This window comes from Botryllus schlosseri, chromosome 1 (genome assembly GCF_051294905.1).
Source record: "Botryllus schlosseri isolate E-star chromosome 1, Bs_hap1, whole genome shotgun sequence".
NCBI classification, from domain to species: domain Eukaryota; kingdom Metazoa; phylum Chordata; class Ascidiacea; order Stolidobranchia; family Styelidae; genus Botryllus; species Botryllus schlosseri.
The window spans coordinates 18,645,911-18,664,542 of NC_137236.1; the positions used below are offsets into that span (position 1 = coordinate 18,645,911).

At 41.7% G+C, this 18,632-nt stretch overlaps 1 protein-coding gene and 1 long non-coding RNA gene across 2 annotated transcripts; one reads left to right on the forward strand and one right to left on the reverse strand.

The window, feature by feature from the left end:
- Window positions 1-2,785: 2,785 nt before the first annotated feature.
- On the reverse strand, window positions 2,786-3,509 carry LOC145444085 (uncharacterized). Its single transcript, XR_013916605.1, has 3 exons — window positions 3,186-3,509; window positions 2,954-3,115; window positions 2,786-2,879 (listed from the first exon to the last, which is right to left on the reverse strand). It is a non-coding gene; the product is annotated as an uncharacterized LOC145444085 (long non-coding RNA).
- Window positions 3,510-6,314: 2,805 nt separating this feature from the next.
- Window positions 6,315-11,212, forward strand: LOC145443953 (uncharacterized). Its single transcript, XM_080321857.1, has 2 exons — window positions 6,315-8,904; window positions 10,500-11,212. The coding sequence occupies exon 1, from the start codon at window positions 6,787-6,789 to the stop codon at window positions 8,803-8,805; it is 2,019 nt and encodes a 672-aa protein (XP_080177983.1). The 5' UTR covers window positions 6,315-6,786; the 3' UTR covers window positions 8,806-8,904; window positions 10,500-11,212.
- The last annotated feature ends 7,420 nt before the right edge of the window (window positions 11,213-18,632 follow it).

Genomic DNA, 18,632 nt, shown 5'->3' on the forward strand with positions numbered 1-18,632 from the left:
TTTTATAAATATAAATTTTATTTGTTGTCATAACTCGATTTCCTAATATTTTCTGGGGGCCGCAAGAAGGCTAACTGGGGGCCGCGGTTGGGAATCATTGCTCTACAGGCATACCTGGAAATCCTATGTTGCCTCTCAGCTGCGCACGTGCGCAAATGCGCAGTGCTGACATGGTCTCTGCGCACACAAAATCTAAGTTGCACACGAAGAATCCGAAGTGATGACCTTTTTTTTAGTCGTTACGCACTGTCGTCCAAGTGTCTGCGCAGTAAGTTGGTGAGTGTGCGCAGACTCGTCAAAAATTAGAGGTAACATTGCCTGGAACATGATTTTTAGTCATGACCGAGTGATGCAATTGGTCACCGTAAATACTATTATTTGTAAAATGAACGAAATTCCAATTTGACTGACCTCGGGTTCTACTGGTTGGAATTGAGTCAAATTTGGTAACGTGACGATTTGACGACTAAGCCGATAAAATTTGAAAAAAAAATTTGTACGCTCCTATTGCTTACATTGAAAAACAGATCATTGATTAGAAACCATTTGATGTATTATTATATTTTTAGGCGAATATCATCGACTTGTTCAAGAGCTTCGGCACAATCATGAAGAAGAAGAATTGAAGAATTTAATAGAATATGGCATTTTCCAAATTGCCTCGGATCAATAGACGAGAAGCATGTCATGTCGCTAGCACCAGCCAACTCTGGCTCATTATTCTTCAACTATAAGAAATATTTTAGTATTGTGCTACTAGCAGTTGCTGATGCTTCATACAAGTTCAGAGTGGTTGACATTGGTGCGTACGGTGCTCAATGCGACAGCTCGATATTTGCGAATTCGGCCTTTGGCAAACATGTTTTGGGAAAGACATTGAGTGTACCCCAGATAAACCGCTTCCTGGGGAAGTTGCTACTCTCCCTCATGTTTTCATTGCGGATGAAGCATTCCCTTTGAAACCAATTTGCTAAGGCCTTTTCCTGGTTGTGATCTAGACAACTCAAAAAGAGTATACAATTATCGAATGAAATTATAGAATGAAATGCTGGTAATCTAATTCTAATCTAATTTGTAGAAGCTGAAAATTTTCAAGTTGTCGAAGTCTGTTCTTAATGAGAGAACATTGAAACTATTGCCACGTTGGAAGTTTTTAGGCGTCTTGCTGTCAAACACTGTTGTATGCTCCTGTGCAATATCAACTTGCTATTGGTAATTGTATCTACTGTCTCTCACTCTCGCATTAATGTTGAACAGTGGTATCAAAATGACTTGAGTCAATTTAACACATTTTGAGAAAATTGACTTGAAGTAAAGTTTTCATCTTCTTGCAGACACATATTCACCATGATCAACTTTGAATTAGTGAGACAGACATTAGCATGGTTAAGATATTGCCGAAAATTATTGTAAATTTTCAAAAACTGTATTTCTTCAAGTTTTAAAAAATAGATACTTTGATTCCACTGTTACGATATACGGAATTGTTGCTGTATGTGTGGCATTGAGAAAGTTGCCTACATTTATGCAACTCTAGTAGAATGCATGCTGGTCTCCATTTTCATGTTGTATTTCCTATGAAGTAGGCTACTGCACGACCGTACTAATATGAGTTTATCTGATTGTTATACTGTGAGCTGAACGAAAACATTCCGTGTTGTAGAATAAATGTATTCCTATTAACCTTTGTCGAGTGATGGACCCTGGTTTACACTGAAGCTGAAAGCAGGACACCAATACTTGATCAGTCGTAAGGGCCTTTTTGCACAGTAAAGACCTTCTGCAGGTTGACACAAATAACAACAGGTTAGAAATGGTTCATGTTATTTACAGGAAAGAAGGCTACTGCATGCCAATATACACAAAGTATATGGGTGCATCACAATTGAAACATAAGTAAACAGTCAAAGAAGGGAACTGCATGTTATTTACAGACATTATATTTGCGCATCCCAGTAAAACCATGAAAACTGGCAAGGAATGAGGCTACTACATATTCCATGTCTCCAACTAATCTTCACTTCTATTTTCTGCAACTACTTTCATAATTTCAATTTCCACTTTCAGCCTTTTCTCTGGATTCATACTTCTCCAAGAGCGGTGCAAGCATGCGTGCGAATAAGTCAACTTCGTCTTCTTTCTCATCTACAAAAATTAAACTAGATGCATTCACGATATTTTTTTCATAAATAAGATTGTAATAATTACCTGCAGCAAGGCGTTCAATCGCAGAAAGAATGATTCGCTCACGATCTGACGACCGTGAGTCTTGTTTGTTTTGCTTTCCTGGAACCAGTTTGCTTAATGGCGTGCTGCAATCACTTGGCAACGGTGGTGCTGGATCTCCAGAACGCAATGGTCCTGTAGAGTGATAGGCCATCTATTCTATAAACATAACGAAATACAATTTGACAGGGTGTTCACAATTAATATTTGTAACTGAACTGAGCTGCTGGTAACTAAAGTCCTGACCAATGTTCCCTCCAAGCTGCGCAAACGCGCATCGCTGATCCTGATACGGTCTCTGCGCACAGAAAATCTAAGTTGTGCACAAAAAATCCGAAGTGATGACCTTTTTTTGGTATTTACGTACTGTTGTCCAAGGGTATGCGCAGTGAGTTGGTGAGTGTGCGCAGACTCGTCAAAAATTAGAGGGAACATTGGTCTTGACCAACGTCTTTCATGTTACATGAAATTTGAATGTTGTACTAACCTTGATTCTGCAAACCGCCATTCAGAACTTCAGTCAGGGTCAAAGTAACTAGTGGGTCATGTGTATTTAGAGGATTGGGGTCATGTGTAATGTATCGACGGCATTATGTGTATCCTCCAGGGAATCCTGTTCTTCACTACAATATTCGTCGACGTTTGAATATGTGCTGGAATAAACATATGAATTTATTTCATGATAGGAAATCGTATCTAATCAGTACCGTAACTAATAGTCATTTACCTTCGGATTTCAACAACTGCATCCAGAAAATCAAACATTGGCATTAGCTGCCACGGCCTGTATTTTGACTTTCCCGAACCAGATCTGGTTTGTTCTTGCATATTCTTTTTCTCCCGTCGATATTTATCACGGAGATAATTCCATTTCTTTTACATTCATCAACTATGAGAAAAAATCAGCAAAGCAATTGGTGAGTAGTTCGAAGTACTGTACGCGTTTTTTTTATAATTACCTGGAAATTGTACATCCCAGCTCACGCGTTCCCAGCAGTTTGCATAGCCACTTTGTCGCCATACGATTTGTGTGACTTTAAATACAGCGCTGGGAATTGCCTTACCAATTCGATCAGTACCTCCGGATCCATTAATGCAGATTGCAAAATCACAGCCGTAATAGACATCGTGCCGGGAATGTTTGTTGTTAGCGCGCGAACAATCAGCTGATCTCAGTGACGCCTGACTGAGCACAATTTACGCTGCCAGTGTGAACCTCAGGTTCGCTTCACATAGTTTAGCTTAGTTTAGCCTAGCTTAGCTTATTCTCAGTGTACACCGCCCTTAAATTATGCTGGTATTAGATTGAAGACCAATGTGTCAGCTGTTGGGAGTTTATCGCATCGGCGGGCGACGATGACACTACAAATAACAACTGTACGTGTACACAGGTTTGTGTTGCCACATATTGTAGTGTTGCGACATAGGCCGGACGCATCAGTCCAAATTCTGAAAGCGAGAAAAGCCACTCTGATCTTATTTGATGTGGAATTTAACCCAACGGAATCTCAAGTTCGTGCCCATTGGACTGACAGCTGTGTCATAGATGTCTGCGAAAACGAGCTCATTCGATTTATTGGGGTCGTCAATATTCAACGAAAATTGGGCTACATAATTGTGCGCGGGTCGGATTGTTAAATGTGAATTGGTTAGCATCCAGCTACACATACTGCGCTATATCGATAAAGCATCAATGCTAGTTGAATATGCTCGTTTGTACGTCTATAATGTTATGGCACACTCGTCGTTTATTATTGCTCATGATTTACAGAGCCACTTACATTGAGCGCTTGTTGTACGTCTGCAATAGTAATTGTACACTCGTCGACTCGCCGTGCAATTGAGGGCGCGGGCTCGGAAGCGTACGGTAACCATCTCTAATTTAATGGCAGCTTTCTTGAGGCTGGAAAATGGACCTGAATCCTTTTCTGAGGTCGACGAGAAACATTATAGCAAACATATCACAATATGTAATATCACAATATTAAAAGAATAACTGGAAAAATGTGTTTCAATGCTTGAATGCTAATCGTCGCGAATTCGATGTCGTAATAATTAAAATATTTATCAATGAACATTAATAATGAACGTAATTAGATGTAGCTAGCAATAGCTTAGTCGTATATAGCCAATGTAATTATCATTAATAACGAACGTAATTAGAGGAAGCTAGCAATAGCTTAGTCGTATACGAGCTTCGTTCAATGTTTATACTTGAAAGTTGCTGATAGCCTTTTAAAAGCTTCAATACGGACAGGGAATGGCAGCGAGTGCGATAGTGTAATGGTCACGGTTCTGTTCTACAAGACATAGGGTCCTCGGTTCAAATCAGGGAGAGGAGTCGTTTTCATTCGGCGTTAAAGGTTCAGTACAGACGGGATTTCTCAGCGAGCGCGGTAGTGTAATTGGTTACAGTTCAGGTCTATAAGACATGAGGTTCTCGGTTCGATTCCGGGAGAAGGTGCGTTTTCATATCTGAGTAGTGAGATCCTCGGTTCAATTCTCGGCGAGAATCCGTTCTCATAATCCATTAAAATTCGAGACAGCAAAATTAAAAAAAAATACGCGGGAAAATGAAAAAATTACGCGGGAAAATTTAAATTTGAAAGTGGGCGTGGCTGGACACGTGGCGTAATCTCATTGGTGGCTATAATCGGCCTACTCCTACTACTGGTATTTATCTAATTTTGGATTGAAAGTCGCGAAACTTAAAGAATTGGCATTGAAAACATTCATATTCGTCGCGAGACCAATAAAGGACCCGGTACCCAACTGTTTGAAATATTGGTGTTCATTGTGACGCCCAATGCAGGAATATTCTCTAGCGACGGTGTACGAGTTGTTGAACAAGTTAAAAGTTTTATTTTCTTTCCTGCGCAGGTTTTAAAAGTGATTCCTCAACCTGATTTTTCTCGTAATTGGAATTTACTATGGGATGTACCATAGTTTCAAATCAACACCCCTAATTGGAGACTTAATCGAAGGAGGCCACATTTTGATGTGAACGAGCAGGAAGTATCTGCGAAACTATAGTTACAAAATATCAGCTGCTATCAAATAATGCGGACCTTTATCACGGAATCTTAACCACACCGAAAACAAAACGGGCAACGGGCATTTCCGTAACATCGAAAACGTTATTATTGGCAAGTTCGTTAAACCTGAAGTAAAGTCGTATATTTCTACTCTTAAGTAGTTATGTTAAGTTTAGTTTTGTTTAACAAACTGGAGAAATACGAACAACCACTCAATTCAGTGAGCAAAGCCTACTTGAGTACTCCAAAAAAGTAGTAATTCCAGGAAACAGATATATTCTTACGGAAACAGAAATCTTGACGTCATCATTCATTGGTTTATTAGCAATTTTTATCAGTTCAATACACCACAAAAATGCGATACAATGAAAAGACAGGAAGGTGTCGAAGCGAATTGGAGTAGTCTATGGATTCAGACACCCACCTTGGCCTAGTTAATGTAAAGAGGAGGTATGCACACTGAATGAAAGTAAAAAAGAAAGCGACAAGAAATGGGGCGGCATGTCATGGAAAGCGAGATCGATAGGCCAGTCATGGTCTGGTAGTCCTGAGGATGGACTGTATTTATTTAGTAGTAATTGTTTGTATTTCGACTTGAAGGTGGACATGCTCGTCGACTGTCGGATGGCCGGCGGGATACTGTTCCACACATCAGGTCCGGCATATTTGATAGAGCGATGATCTTTTCGGTCGATGATATGATATTTGGACGACGTGGACGCGCGTGTGTTATAGGGGAGATGCGGTACCGATGGATCACTGGGACCGAAAATACTTGAAAAAATCTCCATGATAATTCCACGATTACACTCTGTGAATTTGTCTACATGCATGCTGGCAAAATTTTTTCCCTCCCATTTAAAAAATTTCCACGTGCGCGAGTTGTTGGGTCTCTGACAGATGTTTTCTGTTTTTTGGGGTGTAAAGTAAATTTGGATCGACGTATACATTTTTCATTGTCTCGTTCAACCAGAACAATCGAGCAATCATTTTTATTGTGATGTGTAGGGCTTGTATCAGGCTATATAATGGCACATGTAAACGACTGTCATGTGCGAAAGCATAAGTAGGCCGCACGCAAACCAAAACCGTGACGGCACACACGGGCACAGCCAATCTGCGAGGCACGTGTTCTCAGAACCCGCATATTGAGGTCGGCGCGCTCGCGCTTCAGGCGTAAGTTAGACAATTGGCTCCATTTCGCTTCATTTATTCTTTATATTTCTTGTTTAACCGCAGTATCATTTGAACCTGGTAAATCTATAAGTTTCTGACCATTAATTACTACTATTCGGCTGTTCTGTGCTATAAAGAAAGCTCCTTGGATCTGCGTGTGTGATCAGGATTGCCAGAGTACTCGGAGCGGTCATTAGTCAGTGACTAGTGCGTACAACAGGAACTGTAAGCTGTAGCGTCGACTCCAATCAAGCACTATACCAGCGTGTCTTGCAACAACCCGTTGCAGCGACCGCTACAGTCAGAAACTTTCCAGTTACAAAGTTGAAAGTCGGAGAAGTTGAAAGCAATGGAAGCTGCAGCAACGCCAGAGAAAGCTGACTGCTCAGCCGTACAAAGTAAAACTGTGGCAACGTCAGGGACGAGTGCTGACTGCCCAGCTCCACCAAGTTCGGAAAATGTTGAAGATGAACGTGGAAGTGTCAAGAAAGAAATTGTGGACCAGATCCCCGCGAAGAGCAAGTCAGTGGGTTCTGATGTTCCAACCAGTAGTGACGGCACTTTCCATGGATTCGATCAGAAATTGGTTGGATTTGAACGTCAGTTCCGTGAAACAAAAAGAGAAGTTGAAAGATGTTTTGATGCAACTGAGACTGCCATAGCGCTATCCACAAATAAGGAGGAAGTGCGTGAAGAAATGAAAAAAGTTGTGTGCCATCGAAACGAGTTGAAGGGAATTACTGAAGAGATTATTTCGAACTACGCCGAGAATACGGAAACCAAGGAATTCGCCAATAGCATGAGGTTGGTTGAAATGAAATTTGAAAAAGTCCGGCAAGCCGTTACGGATTTCGTGATGCTTCCATCCGAAAATGGATCCGTCTGTAGCCGCGCGAGATCTGGAGCCAGCTCGAGATCGAGTCGTCATACGCAAAACAGTCGCACCAGTCACAAACAGCAATTTTATGATCATCAAAAAGAAGCGGCTGCTCTGAAAACAAGACTTGAATTTACGAAGCGAGAAACGGAAGCAAAAAGAGAAGCTTTCGAAAATGAAACTAAATGCAGGGCAGAAATTGAACGAATGAAAATGGAAAACGAAGCAAAGTTGAAGCAATTGTCTCTGGAGTCTGAGCTAGCTGAAAAACTAGCCATGATCAAAGTTTGTGAGCAAATTGAAAGGGAGGAAAACGAAAACCTCTTTGGTTTTGATGACGATGAAGATGTCGTACGTGAAAAGCCAAGTTATAGAGATATACGGAGTAAGGTTCCCGTGTTGAATTCGGAAGACAAGGTACAAGAGTTTATTAGTAGTAACGCACGCGTTTGCCCTGAAGTAAGGCAATGTAATGTCAAATCTAGTGAACCCGTATCCTACGGGTCAGTTATCGATAAAACCCCTGTGCAAATGAACAATGTTCCACATATTGAACCGGAAGAAACCGGCCGAAACACGTTTGTAAAGATGCCCGGTAATCATTCCTTCGATATACCAATTGACAGTCAGTATAACATGAGACCGTTGACGCGAATACCTGATATAAAAGTTTGGGTTTTTGATGGCGATGAAACTTATTATATGGAATGGGAAAATTCGTTTAAAGCGTTAGCTGAAGATAGAGTGTATTGTGTTCATGAAAAGATGAATTTGTTGAAACAACATCTTGGTCCGGGCCCGTTGAAAGTTGTGAAATGTTATTTTTTGCGTGGTACCGAGGAATCTTATCGAAAAGCAATAAGTGACTTGCGAAGTAGGTATGGAAGCCCTGTCGTTGTTGGGCAGGCCTTTCTTGATAAATTGAAAGGTTGGCGTCATATAAAGGAAAATGATAGACTTGGGCTGCAAGAGTTCTCTGATTTCTTGGAACCAGTTTTTGTGAACAAACGGTTTGTGCCAGAGTTAGGCACTCTTGATTACTCGTCAAATCATGTTTACGTTGTGAAAAAGTTACCTCCGTCACTTATTGACAAGTGGCGTTGTAAAGTGTCAAAGTACAAGGCACAGATGAATGATGTAAATTGCTACCCCCCATTTGAGTATTTTGTGTCATTTGTGAGAGATCAGTCTGAACGTCGAAATATGCCAGAAACAGAATGTTGGATGAAAACCGAAATAGCAATATCACGCAATCTGCTCGAAAGTATGGCAGTGATAGGCCATGTGTTTCATTTGGAACTAAAGTTATGTCAAGCGAATATAATTGCATGTTTTGTGGAAGAAATGACCACCATATCCCAGATTGTGTGGATTTTGAGAATTTACCGTATTCTGAACGAATATCGTTTATGCGTGACAAGTTTTTATGTTATGGATGTGGGGAAAGATGTACTAGAATGCACCATGGTAAAGATTGTCCAAAACGCGTAGTTTGTGTGAAATGTGGAAAGTTACATTCAACTAGCTTGCATCCGTGCTCTGCTCCCGCTGTTTCGAATTGTATTGAAGTGTCCGAGCATGAAACTGTAGGTCAGTGGTTTCCAACCTTTTTCGTCTCGTGCCTCCCTTGGCCGAAATTTGAGCCAAAATTCCCCCCTTAAGAGAAATCTGCCCGATGATTAAAAAAGGTAATTTTTACCGCGCAAACACCTGTTGACTGAGAGAATAAGACGGGCAGGTACCGAGTGTTTGTTTCTAGCAGGGCTGTAACAACACTTTGTAGACCTCCAAAAACAATGATCTTGGTCCCAATCAAACAAATTCTGTGAGGCTTGACTCAACAGACCCCCACACTTCCATTTGTGTTTTCGTCTTACCATGCACCAATCGCTAATATAACTGCTGTGAAAAATCGGTATGCATAAATTTACTGGTCTCGCGATTTTTTTCTCAAGATTGCCTATGCATTTGGCCAATAATATTGGTACATTCATATATAGCAGGGTTGACTAGACTCGAGTCACCATTTTCTGATGACTCGACCTGACTCGAGTCATTTTCTCAAAATATGGAAACGACTTGAATCAAGACAATCTGTGTATTGACTCGACTTGGACTCGAGTCATTGTGCATGACTCGAACCAAGCCATATGACTCGAGACTATAAGACGGCCATGACCGACATTTCGTTGTAATTTCGAAGAACAGTAAAGTGACCTGACCAGTGACCACCCTATTGGAATTTCGTCTATTGGTCCTGGTACTTGAAAATGCGACAAGAAACTGCTCAAAGTGAGGAAAATTAGTATATTATAAATCCAAATTATTCAATATCACCAAACAGTGTTATAAAAAGTGGGTTTAACAAGACTTCAACTGGAAACTGAGCAGTCAACACAATGACTTGGACTCGGACTCGGACTCGAGTCATAATACAATTACCATGACTCGGAGTCGATCCCTCTGCTCGGTGACTTGGAGTCGGACTTGACTCAATGCTGAATTGGAAATGACTCGACTTAATCTCGAGTCTAAACTATGAAAGTGAGATTGACTTATGACTCGGAGCATCGTGACTTGGTTACAGCCCTGATATATAACATACACGTGATGAGATTTCCTGCTGGAGCTCATTGAAATTTAGGAAACCCATTACGTTTCGGCAACATTGCACTAAGTTTAACATGTCTTTTTTAGATGGGGGAGCTGCGTTCACTAAAAATAAAGCAAGGCTAGCGATCTCTTTGACTTGAATCGATGACGTTGGAATATTTTGTCACTGTCTGAAAATGTTGACTTGAAAATATAAGATAAATACCTTCACTAGAGGCCTGGTTGCGATAGATTCGGCACGACATTTGCTCGCTTATAGGATATATTTGATTGAGAGGACGTCGCTGGCCTACAAAATTGTCTATCGAACTGCAGCACATCTGAACTAGTTAAAAAAAAACTAGGGGGAATTTGTATGTGAAAAAGAGATTTCAAATAGCATTTGAACATACTTTCAGCAATAAAACAGCCATAAGGAGCATACATTCGGATATAGCTGGTTGACTACATGACAGTTCGGACATGAATAAGTTGGGAAATCCGTTACCATTCTAAAGTGGAATTCCTCCCTAAAAATTGCAAAATTCCCCCCAAGGGGGGAATTCCTCCCCGGTTGGGAACCACTGCTGTAGGTGATTAATGATAGTATATAATTTGTGATTTGGTCTCAGATTATCCTTGTCTGTTTTGTATTATCGCTGTATGATGTATTATGCTATTAGCATTTGCCCGTCTTTGTTGCCTGTTAGGGTCTATTTCTTTGGTGTTCGATGTAATGCTTGTAAAAGTCCGATGCCCCGACGTGGAGCCACATTGTTTACGAAAATAGTTGTAAAGACATTTTGTGTTGCACAAAAATGTCCTTAAGGGGGGAGTGTAAACGACTGTCATGCGCGAAAGCATAAGTAGGCCGCACGCAAACCAAAACCGTGACGGCACGCACGGGCACAGGCAATCTGCGAGGCACGTGTTCTCAGAACCCGCATATTGAGGTCGGCGCGCTCGCGCTTCAGTCGTAAGTTAGACAATTGGCTCCATTTCGCTTCATTTATTCTTTATATTTCTTGTTTAACCGCAGTATCATTTGAACCTGGTAAATCTACAAGTTTCTGACCATTAATTACTACTATTCGGCTGTTCTGTGCTATAAAGAAAGCTCCTTGGATCTGCGTGTGTGATCAGGATTGCCAGAGTACTCAGAGCGGTCATTAGTCAGTGACTAGTGCGTACAACAGGAACTGTAAGCTGTAGCGTCGACTCCAATCAAGCACTATACCAGCGTGTCTTGCAACAAGCCGTTGCAGCGACCGCTACAGCACATATTCTTTTATTCAATACCTTGTTTGAGTGGAATTTTTTTTCGACTCATTTATAAAATTCATATGGTGGGGAACGATGATACAATAGCCAAAATCAAGCAAATTAGTTGCACTAACTATTCATACAACATCTGAAACATTCCTACATACAGAAACTCGTTATGTAATAATTGCTTGTGCTCGCTATAACGAGGTATTTGGAAGTCAAAATGTCGATCAACGAGCAATATGTAACTACCCTCAAATTGATAAGTTCGAGCCTAAATCGAAACGTGATTATATGGCAACATTTAAGTTAATATTAATTCTATATTTTAACGGTTGCGACCATACATTCTTCTTTGGCATGCTGTAGCCCAGGTTATACTACACAGCAAGAAAAGATGTAACATCTGAGTTTTTGAGAATATATCTCATAGGTCCCCGGGTCGTGCGCCTTCGGACCCACCGGGTTGGGACCGATGACACGTTCGAGCAACAAATTTTGAACGTTCATAAATATTTTTTGAAAAGACGGATATTCATGTATATAAGCGCGATAGGTAGAGATTGTATCAAAGTGTTGAGTCAGCAAAAGATCTGCTGTTACCGGCTGAACATTTTGGGGCCAAAGGTCATTTTCCAATTTTTGATCCGTCGGTACCACATCTCCCCTACTTGTGCGATTTTGATTCAGAGGTAAAGATGTCATTGAAATATTTGGGGCAACGACTGCAGTGGAATTGATACATAAACTTGGCGATTTCTAGTTTCCGCATGTCTTCTATGTTTAGGAAACCGAATCTCTTCAGAAGCGACTTGTTGGAAGGGCAGGGCAGACAGGCCCCAGGTGAGGGTATATATATATCGGCTTTCAATTAAATAAAAGGGCAAAAGAAAACAGGAAACAAATGAACATCAAGATAATCAATTTTGGGCCCTTATTAAGCGCCTCCAGCGTGGGCGGTCGTGGGCGTCTTCGAGGGATAGCCCGCCTTGCGCTAGCTCGGTCTCTATTGTTGAGCGCCATGTGGTTCTATTCCAGCCACCTCTGCGCCATGGCTCCGTCGGAATGTGGTTGATGATGGCGGCGGCTGGTTGATCGTCTTGATGCCGCACTAGATGACCGATTAAGCGTAAGCGTCGTTCAGCAGCCAGCAAACGGCATGGGACTGTTTTTGTGAGTTTGCCCAGAGCATTGGTGGATATGTGCTCCGGATGGTGGATGCCGAGTGCGTAACGGAGGAGTGCATCGTAGTTGGCGTTGAGTGTCTTAGCCAGCTTTTCCGTCGTCGTGAGTGCTTCTATTCCGTAGAGAAGAACCTGCTCGACAGTGGCACGGAAGATGCGGGTCTTGAGCTGGGTTGAGGCACTTGAATGGAAGAGGCTATGTAGCCGTCTTACCGCGCCCCAGGCCTTTGCTCGCCTCGCCTTGAGCGCTTTTCCAGAGTCAGCGACGTCAATACCGAGGTATACAAAACTCGTTACATACTTGAGATCGATATCTCCCAGTTGAATTGGTGTCGCGTTCTCCGGTAGAGCTGTATGGCCAGAACCTCGGTCTTCTTAGCGTTGACCTGGAGGCCAACAAGAGCGGCGGCGGCCTCTAGCTGGTTAATGAGGCCCTGTGCCGATGCGGTGTTCGGGGCAAGCAGGGCTAGGTCGTCTGCGTAGGCAAGAATACCTACGTGGATTGCCTCGCGGGTCGTACGCGTGCGCGTTCCTTGCCGTGGCCACCATTCAAAGAAGTTCGTAGTATCCGGGAAGGCCGTTCGTAGCACGAAGTCAAGGTGAGGCGGCAGGCCTTCACAAGATCGCCCTGCTGAGGTTCTGGTCCCATTATAAGGCCACTAACTGGATTGTTATTATTCGGTTTCCATTCGAATAAATACGACTTCGTTGTTAACTATAGCCTCTATCCAGAGCAGTAACAACACTTTGTGACCTCCTTCCAAAACGTTGATCTTGCCCGCTCCCCCCCCCCCCATAGGGCGAACGACGTAACTTCATTCTTTTGAGGCGTCGTAGAGCATGAACTCTTTATTACACACCACGCAGAAAATACGTTCAAAGCAATTAAAAAATACGTGTTTAATTTCTCTAGGCCTTCGTCCAAATTATTGCGTTAAAATTGAGATAAAAGGTTTCTTTATATGTGACCGAACCGCGTTTGAGAACCACTGTGTTTGAGTGAGAGATCGCACTTGGTCGTTTCGACATCCTCCTCTCATTACATTACATCGCATTGTGTTTTGTGTGGCGCGGTGTACACTGTGTGTTTTGATCGGTAAAAATAAATAAACCCGCCCATTGCATATTAATTTATCGCACTTTCAATAGAGATTGCGCCGCTAGCACATCATTTGTAGGGCTGGGTAAAATCGAGTACCTGAGTGATTCGATTCTGAATCATGTATTATGCTTCGAGTCGAGTCGAGTAATCGAGTATCACTCATTATGACTTCATAACAGAACATATTATGTCAAGGTTCAAACATGTACCTTTCATGCAACCGCAAAGAATAAAATGCCTGTTCCTGTTACCCATCACATTAGACACTTTGGTATTTTTTCGACCATACCGATTTTATTGCACTTGGTGACTATGTTGTGGGACGATCATGAAATGTGCTAGTTCCAGTAACGTTCGTAGCTTTGCACTATATCAGTGATTCCCAACCGCGGACCCCAGCTAGCCTTCTTGCGGCCCCCACAAAAATATTGAGAAATCGATTTATGAAAAAAATTATATTTAAAAAATACTCTTGCTTAACTTGGAGTCTGGAGTTTTCAATTAGGATTGCAGGAAAGTTGTGAGTAGAATACTTAGATTACGTCACTGCTGTTTCAATGCAATGTGCCGTAACTTTCCAGTTGAACGGGCAGTACCTATATAGATATAGGTATTGACAGGACCGTAACTGCCGCACCCCAAGCCCCCCAATTGGGGGAGCGAGCTCGAAGGGGACCCAAAATTATTTAGTGAATTAGCATAAATTATAAAGTATGTTATGAAATTTTATGCAACTTTTTCAAAGATTTTTCGCACTGCGCGCGATTTCAAGTTTCCAAGTACCTAAATTATTGGGTACTCTTCGACCAAGATGAAATGCGCAAGATTTATAGAAGTGGGCATATCGGCGTTGGCCATTACCGCGCCACGACACACGAATACATGTAAAGTTTTAGGCCATGTAACATGCGATTCCAAGAAGTGTGCCAGAACGATCGGCAGCGAGAAAACCTTGGCCGAAAAGGACTGCCCTTACGCTGACCGAAAACTTCGTTATGTATATTCATAATACATATAGGTATAATTGACCATAGGGCATAGGCGCCTAAATCACTGGCGCCGAATGTTCCTGTCTTGGCAATCTGAACGTCACGAGACAAATAGGCTACCATCCCGCAGGGAATAATTATATGCCAGTGAAGAGCTACCAATTTGAAATCGTGTGTCTTTTAGTTCAGTATGTTAGGGCGATTCTATATTTCTTGATATAGCAGACTGGAGGTCACGAAATAACAAATAACATAATGTAACGAAGTCGTACCAACGGGTCCACCCATCCGAATATGTTTAAATATTATTCACGGGCCCTACAGTTTCCAAGACACCTCACTCATCTCCACCGGCAAATCTGATTACGTGGGCAGCGAGGACAAGTAATTGATCGCAATATATATGCAATTCCCGATCTTATTGATCTATTTTATTTTGAATTATCAAAACATTTCGCGCTCCTCGCTGGCTCACTAATCGGGGATCCTGATTTCGCGGCAGAAGCGAACAACGGCACGGGGGTCGGTTTATCACCCTATGGGAGCTCAAGACCCAAGTGTTTTGGGGGGCTTGACGAAGTGCTGTTTCGTTCCTACGAACGGGTATACGCCCGAAGATGTTTAATTATTATTGAGTGGTCCTACCTTTTCAAACACAACTCACTAGGCTCAACCGGCCAATCTGATTACGTGAGCAGAGAGAGGATAAAAATTGATACCAATATATATGCAATTCCCGATTATGTTGACCGATTCAATCATGAATTATAGAAATTTTTCGCGCTTCGCGTGATTAGTCCAGAGAGGCTGCCTAAAACGGACACCCGATTTAGATGATAAATAGCGGTAAACAGCCATCTAGCCTGGGGGGTCTGGGGGCTTCGAATTTCTGTTTATCGCCCTATGGGGGGCCAAGAGAAACGTTTTTTTGGGGAGGGTGACGAAGTGCTGTTACGGCCCTGGGTATTGATAACTAATCTACGGATAGATGTGCAACTAGTAACTCACGATTGAATACGCTGAGATGCGCACTGCTTAGCCGGCAAAAAGCAGCATAATTTGTAGTCCTATAGCTCGCGACCCAAACGTCCGAATAATTTGATATGTCGGTGTTTATCGAAAGCAAGTGTCGCACTGATTCCAAAAATACGAATTGAAATCTCGCCAGGGCAGTAAAACTACTCTGAAATAGCCAGCAAAGGTTGATTGTTCTGAACAACGGGAGCGATGAGCGATTCGAGTATTAAAGCAGAGGTCTCAAACTCAAATGTGCCCGCGGGCCATTTCCTAGTCTTTGATGACGCCGCGGGCCGCTGCATTAATAATCGGAATATTCAATATATAGGTTCCAACTAGGCCTTATTTGACGGGTCCTTGCAGACAGGCATTCCACAAACATCGTGGAAATGTGATTTACCATTGCATTGACAGGAAATAAAATCACATTTTCAGATATTTGAATAATTTTTCTGTGACTGGCATAATTTTTCTAATTAATAAGTTATAGACATAATACGGGAGGATGCACCATGACATCGCACAACTGTCAGGTTTTAATAGTGCACCAAGGGGACCTTTGACGTGCCACAATTTGATGTAGTGTATTTTAAAATATACTGAAGATTGATCTGATATCAGAGCATTTGAGCGGCGTAGTCTAATCCTGGTTTTGATAAAGTCGCGATAAATATAGGATATTGTTATTGTCATTGCCAAAGTCAAATTAAATCCGCGCTAAATTTTGCATTCGAATATTATTGGAACATATCAATAACAACTTATATATAATAATTATTGAGCCACAGTAATAGCATTGCTTCTTTGCCTTTTTAGCGATCGTACCCCTTGTGCTTCCAATGAGGTTTCTCGTAGCGCCTATCCATTTCAGCACAATTTCTGATGGTACCTATATTAAAATCAGAAAGCCCATTTATTTTCCAGTTGAATAAATTGGCCAAGAAAATATTCCACAGTATATAGGCCTAATTCCACAATGCATCTTGCACACCGTGATGTGGTGCTTCCTACCCCGATGGGGTCTACGGACCCTGGTTAAGAACCCCTGGATTAGAAATGCCCAATCGGCGAATAATTCATTGGTGTTACAGCTGTAGAGCGTAGTACTACCCTACTCGCCTACGATAATAACATGGACAAAGAGAATAAACAACAGCCAGCATGTAACCGCAACTATACGTCACGGGGGTCATAGAATGCCAATGGTTGCCATACTAACTTGATTACATAGTTATACACCCCAAGCAGCGCTAGCTACGACCTTTTGATATATTACTATTCTCCATGACAGTTTCATAGATTGTTGCGCCAGTAGGATTAACAATTCACCGTTTCGATTCGCAAGTCATTGTCTGTTTTTAACGTTTGATCCGACTCAACTCGAGTCATTTTTATTTAATCACTCAGTCAATCCAAAACCGAGTCATTTTACGAGAAGGTCGCACCAAACCAAACCACAATTTAAAGTCACGAATCATCAACGGGTCATGTTCTATCGTCATGAACTAGAAATGTGACGTAATAGCTGATCTTCTGCCTCATGGTAGCTTTTAAAAGTGATATGATAGTGAAGTTTGTTGAGATCCCAGTGATTTTTATAGTAGTTTTAGATTGAACTTTAAGCTCTTATATCTAAAAAAATATATGACAGTTGAATACATTGTTGAATACTTGAAATTCCAAAATGCCGTCACGGGCCGCACAAAATGCTCTTGCGGGCCGCATGCGGCTCGCGGGCCGCGTGTTTGAGACCTCTGCGTTAAAGGATTACATTACTCTAAAAATATTTTAACGAAACGTAAGTTTCAAAAAAGTCTGGAAAAATATCGCTTGAGAAACTAGAAATATTGAGAGATGCACCTGATCCGCGGTACGCCATATACATTGCGAATTTTGTGACAGTCCACCGGTCCCCCGTTTAGATGCGAGCTATTTCGCTGTGGTCCGCTCGGTCGTCGGTCCGCAGTTCCGCTTGGTCCGCCGTTTAGTATTGCAAGTTCCGCAGTCCGCTCTTTCCGCCGTTCAGAGTTGCCCTGCCTTATCGAATGGTTTCTTATCGCATTGTAGTGTACATCGTGTTTGTCTTGTTCAGATAAAAATAAAATCGGACGATTATTATCATTATTGATATGACCCATCATAATCAAAACCATTTCTTTTAGAAATTTCATAGATTGAAAATACTGTCGCGCATCCAACGAGCATGGGAGCATTAATAAGTTTTCGTGTTATCCTAATTTGTAATTGCGAGGTTCTGCCTAGAAGTTGCAACCCACTGAGCTATATAACCTCATTCAACTAGATAACGCCAGATGGCGTAAATGCACAACGGTAAGTCGGTGACTTCCATTATGGGGTTTCCCCTCAAGAAAAGAAAGCGCAAGTATCATTTTGAATATAGATAAGATAACTAACCTACATAGGTCAGTTATCTATAGTATGATGAAGGGCCATGTTAAATTGTTAATTCTCAAGTGTCAGTGTCAACAGCAGAACGTGATCTTTGAAATCGAGAAATTGTTTCTCGTGTCGTGTCAGTCGATAAGTTGAATATGTCAGATGAGGGATTATGATGCACAGTCGCAATGCAGGCATTGTTCATGTTCATGGTCTATAGCGATCAGTTTATGTTGATGTGTGATTTTGTATTCCATACATTCTTTACTATAGCAACTGCTACCGATTTTTGAAAAGATATCTCGTTTGCACTTCTTTTCAAACAAAGTTTTTCATGCTTTTCTAACTCAAAGATATCAGAGTAGGTTACTGAAATCCTAGTGATTCTGCAATTTACTACTGATACTTCCTGACGCTGTGACGATTCCGATTTCAGTGTGCATCAGAAATGGTATACCCAAGAGTGGCCAACCTGCAGCCATAGAACGAAAATCATGCGGCGGTCATTACATGTTGAAATTTACGTACGTTGGCGGCCGGTAACATGCATTTGAATTAGAGAATGGGATCATAAATTTCTGATTGATTCAATTCAACTTTAATATTTCTTTGCACCTCACGTGATTCACGGGACTTGGTTTAAATCGTTTTAACATAACATATTGTGGAGGTCTACCGATATTGCTTTTGCAGTCCGATACCGATTATCGACACACTCGCAAGGCCGGTTACCGATAGCATAGGTTGATATACATATGGAAGGCGCAGAGA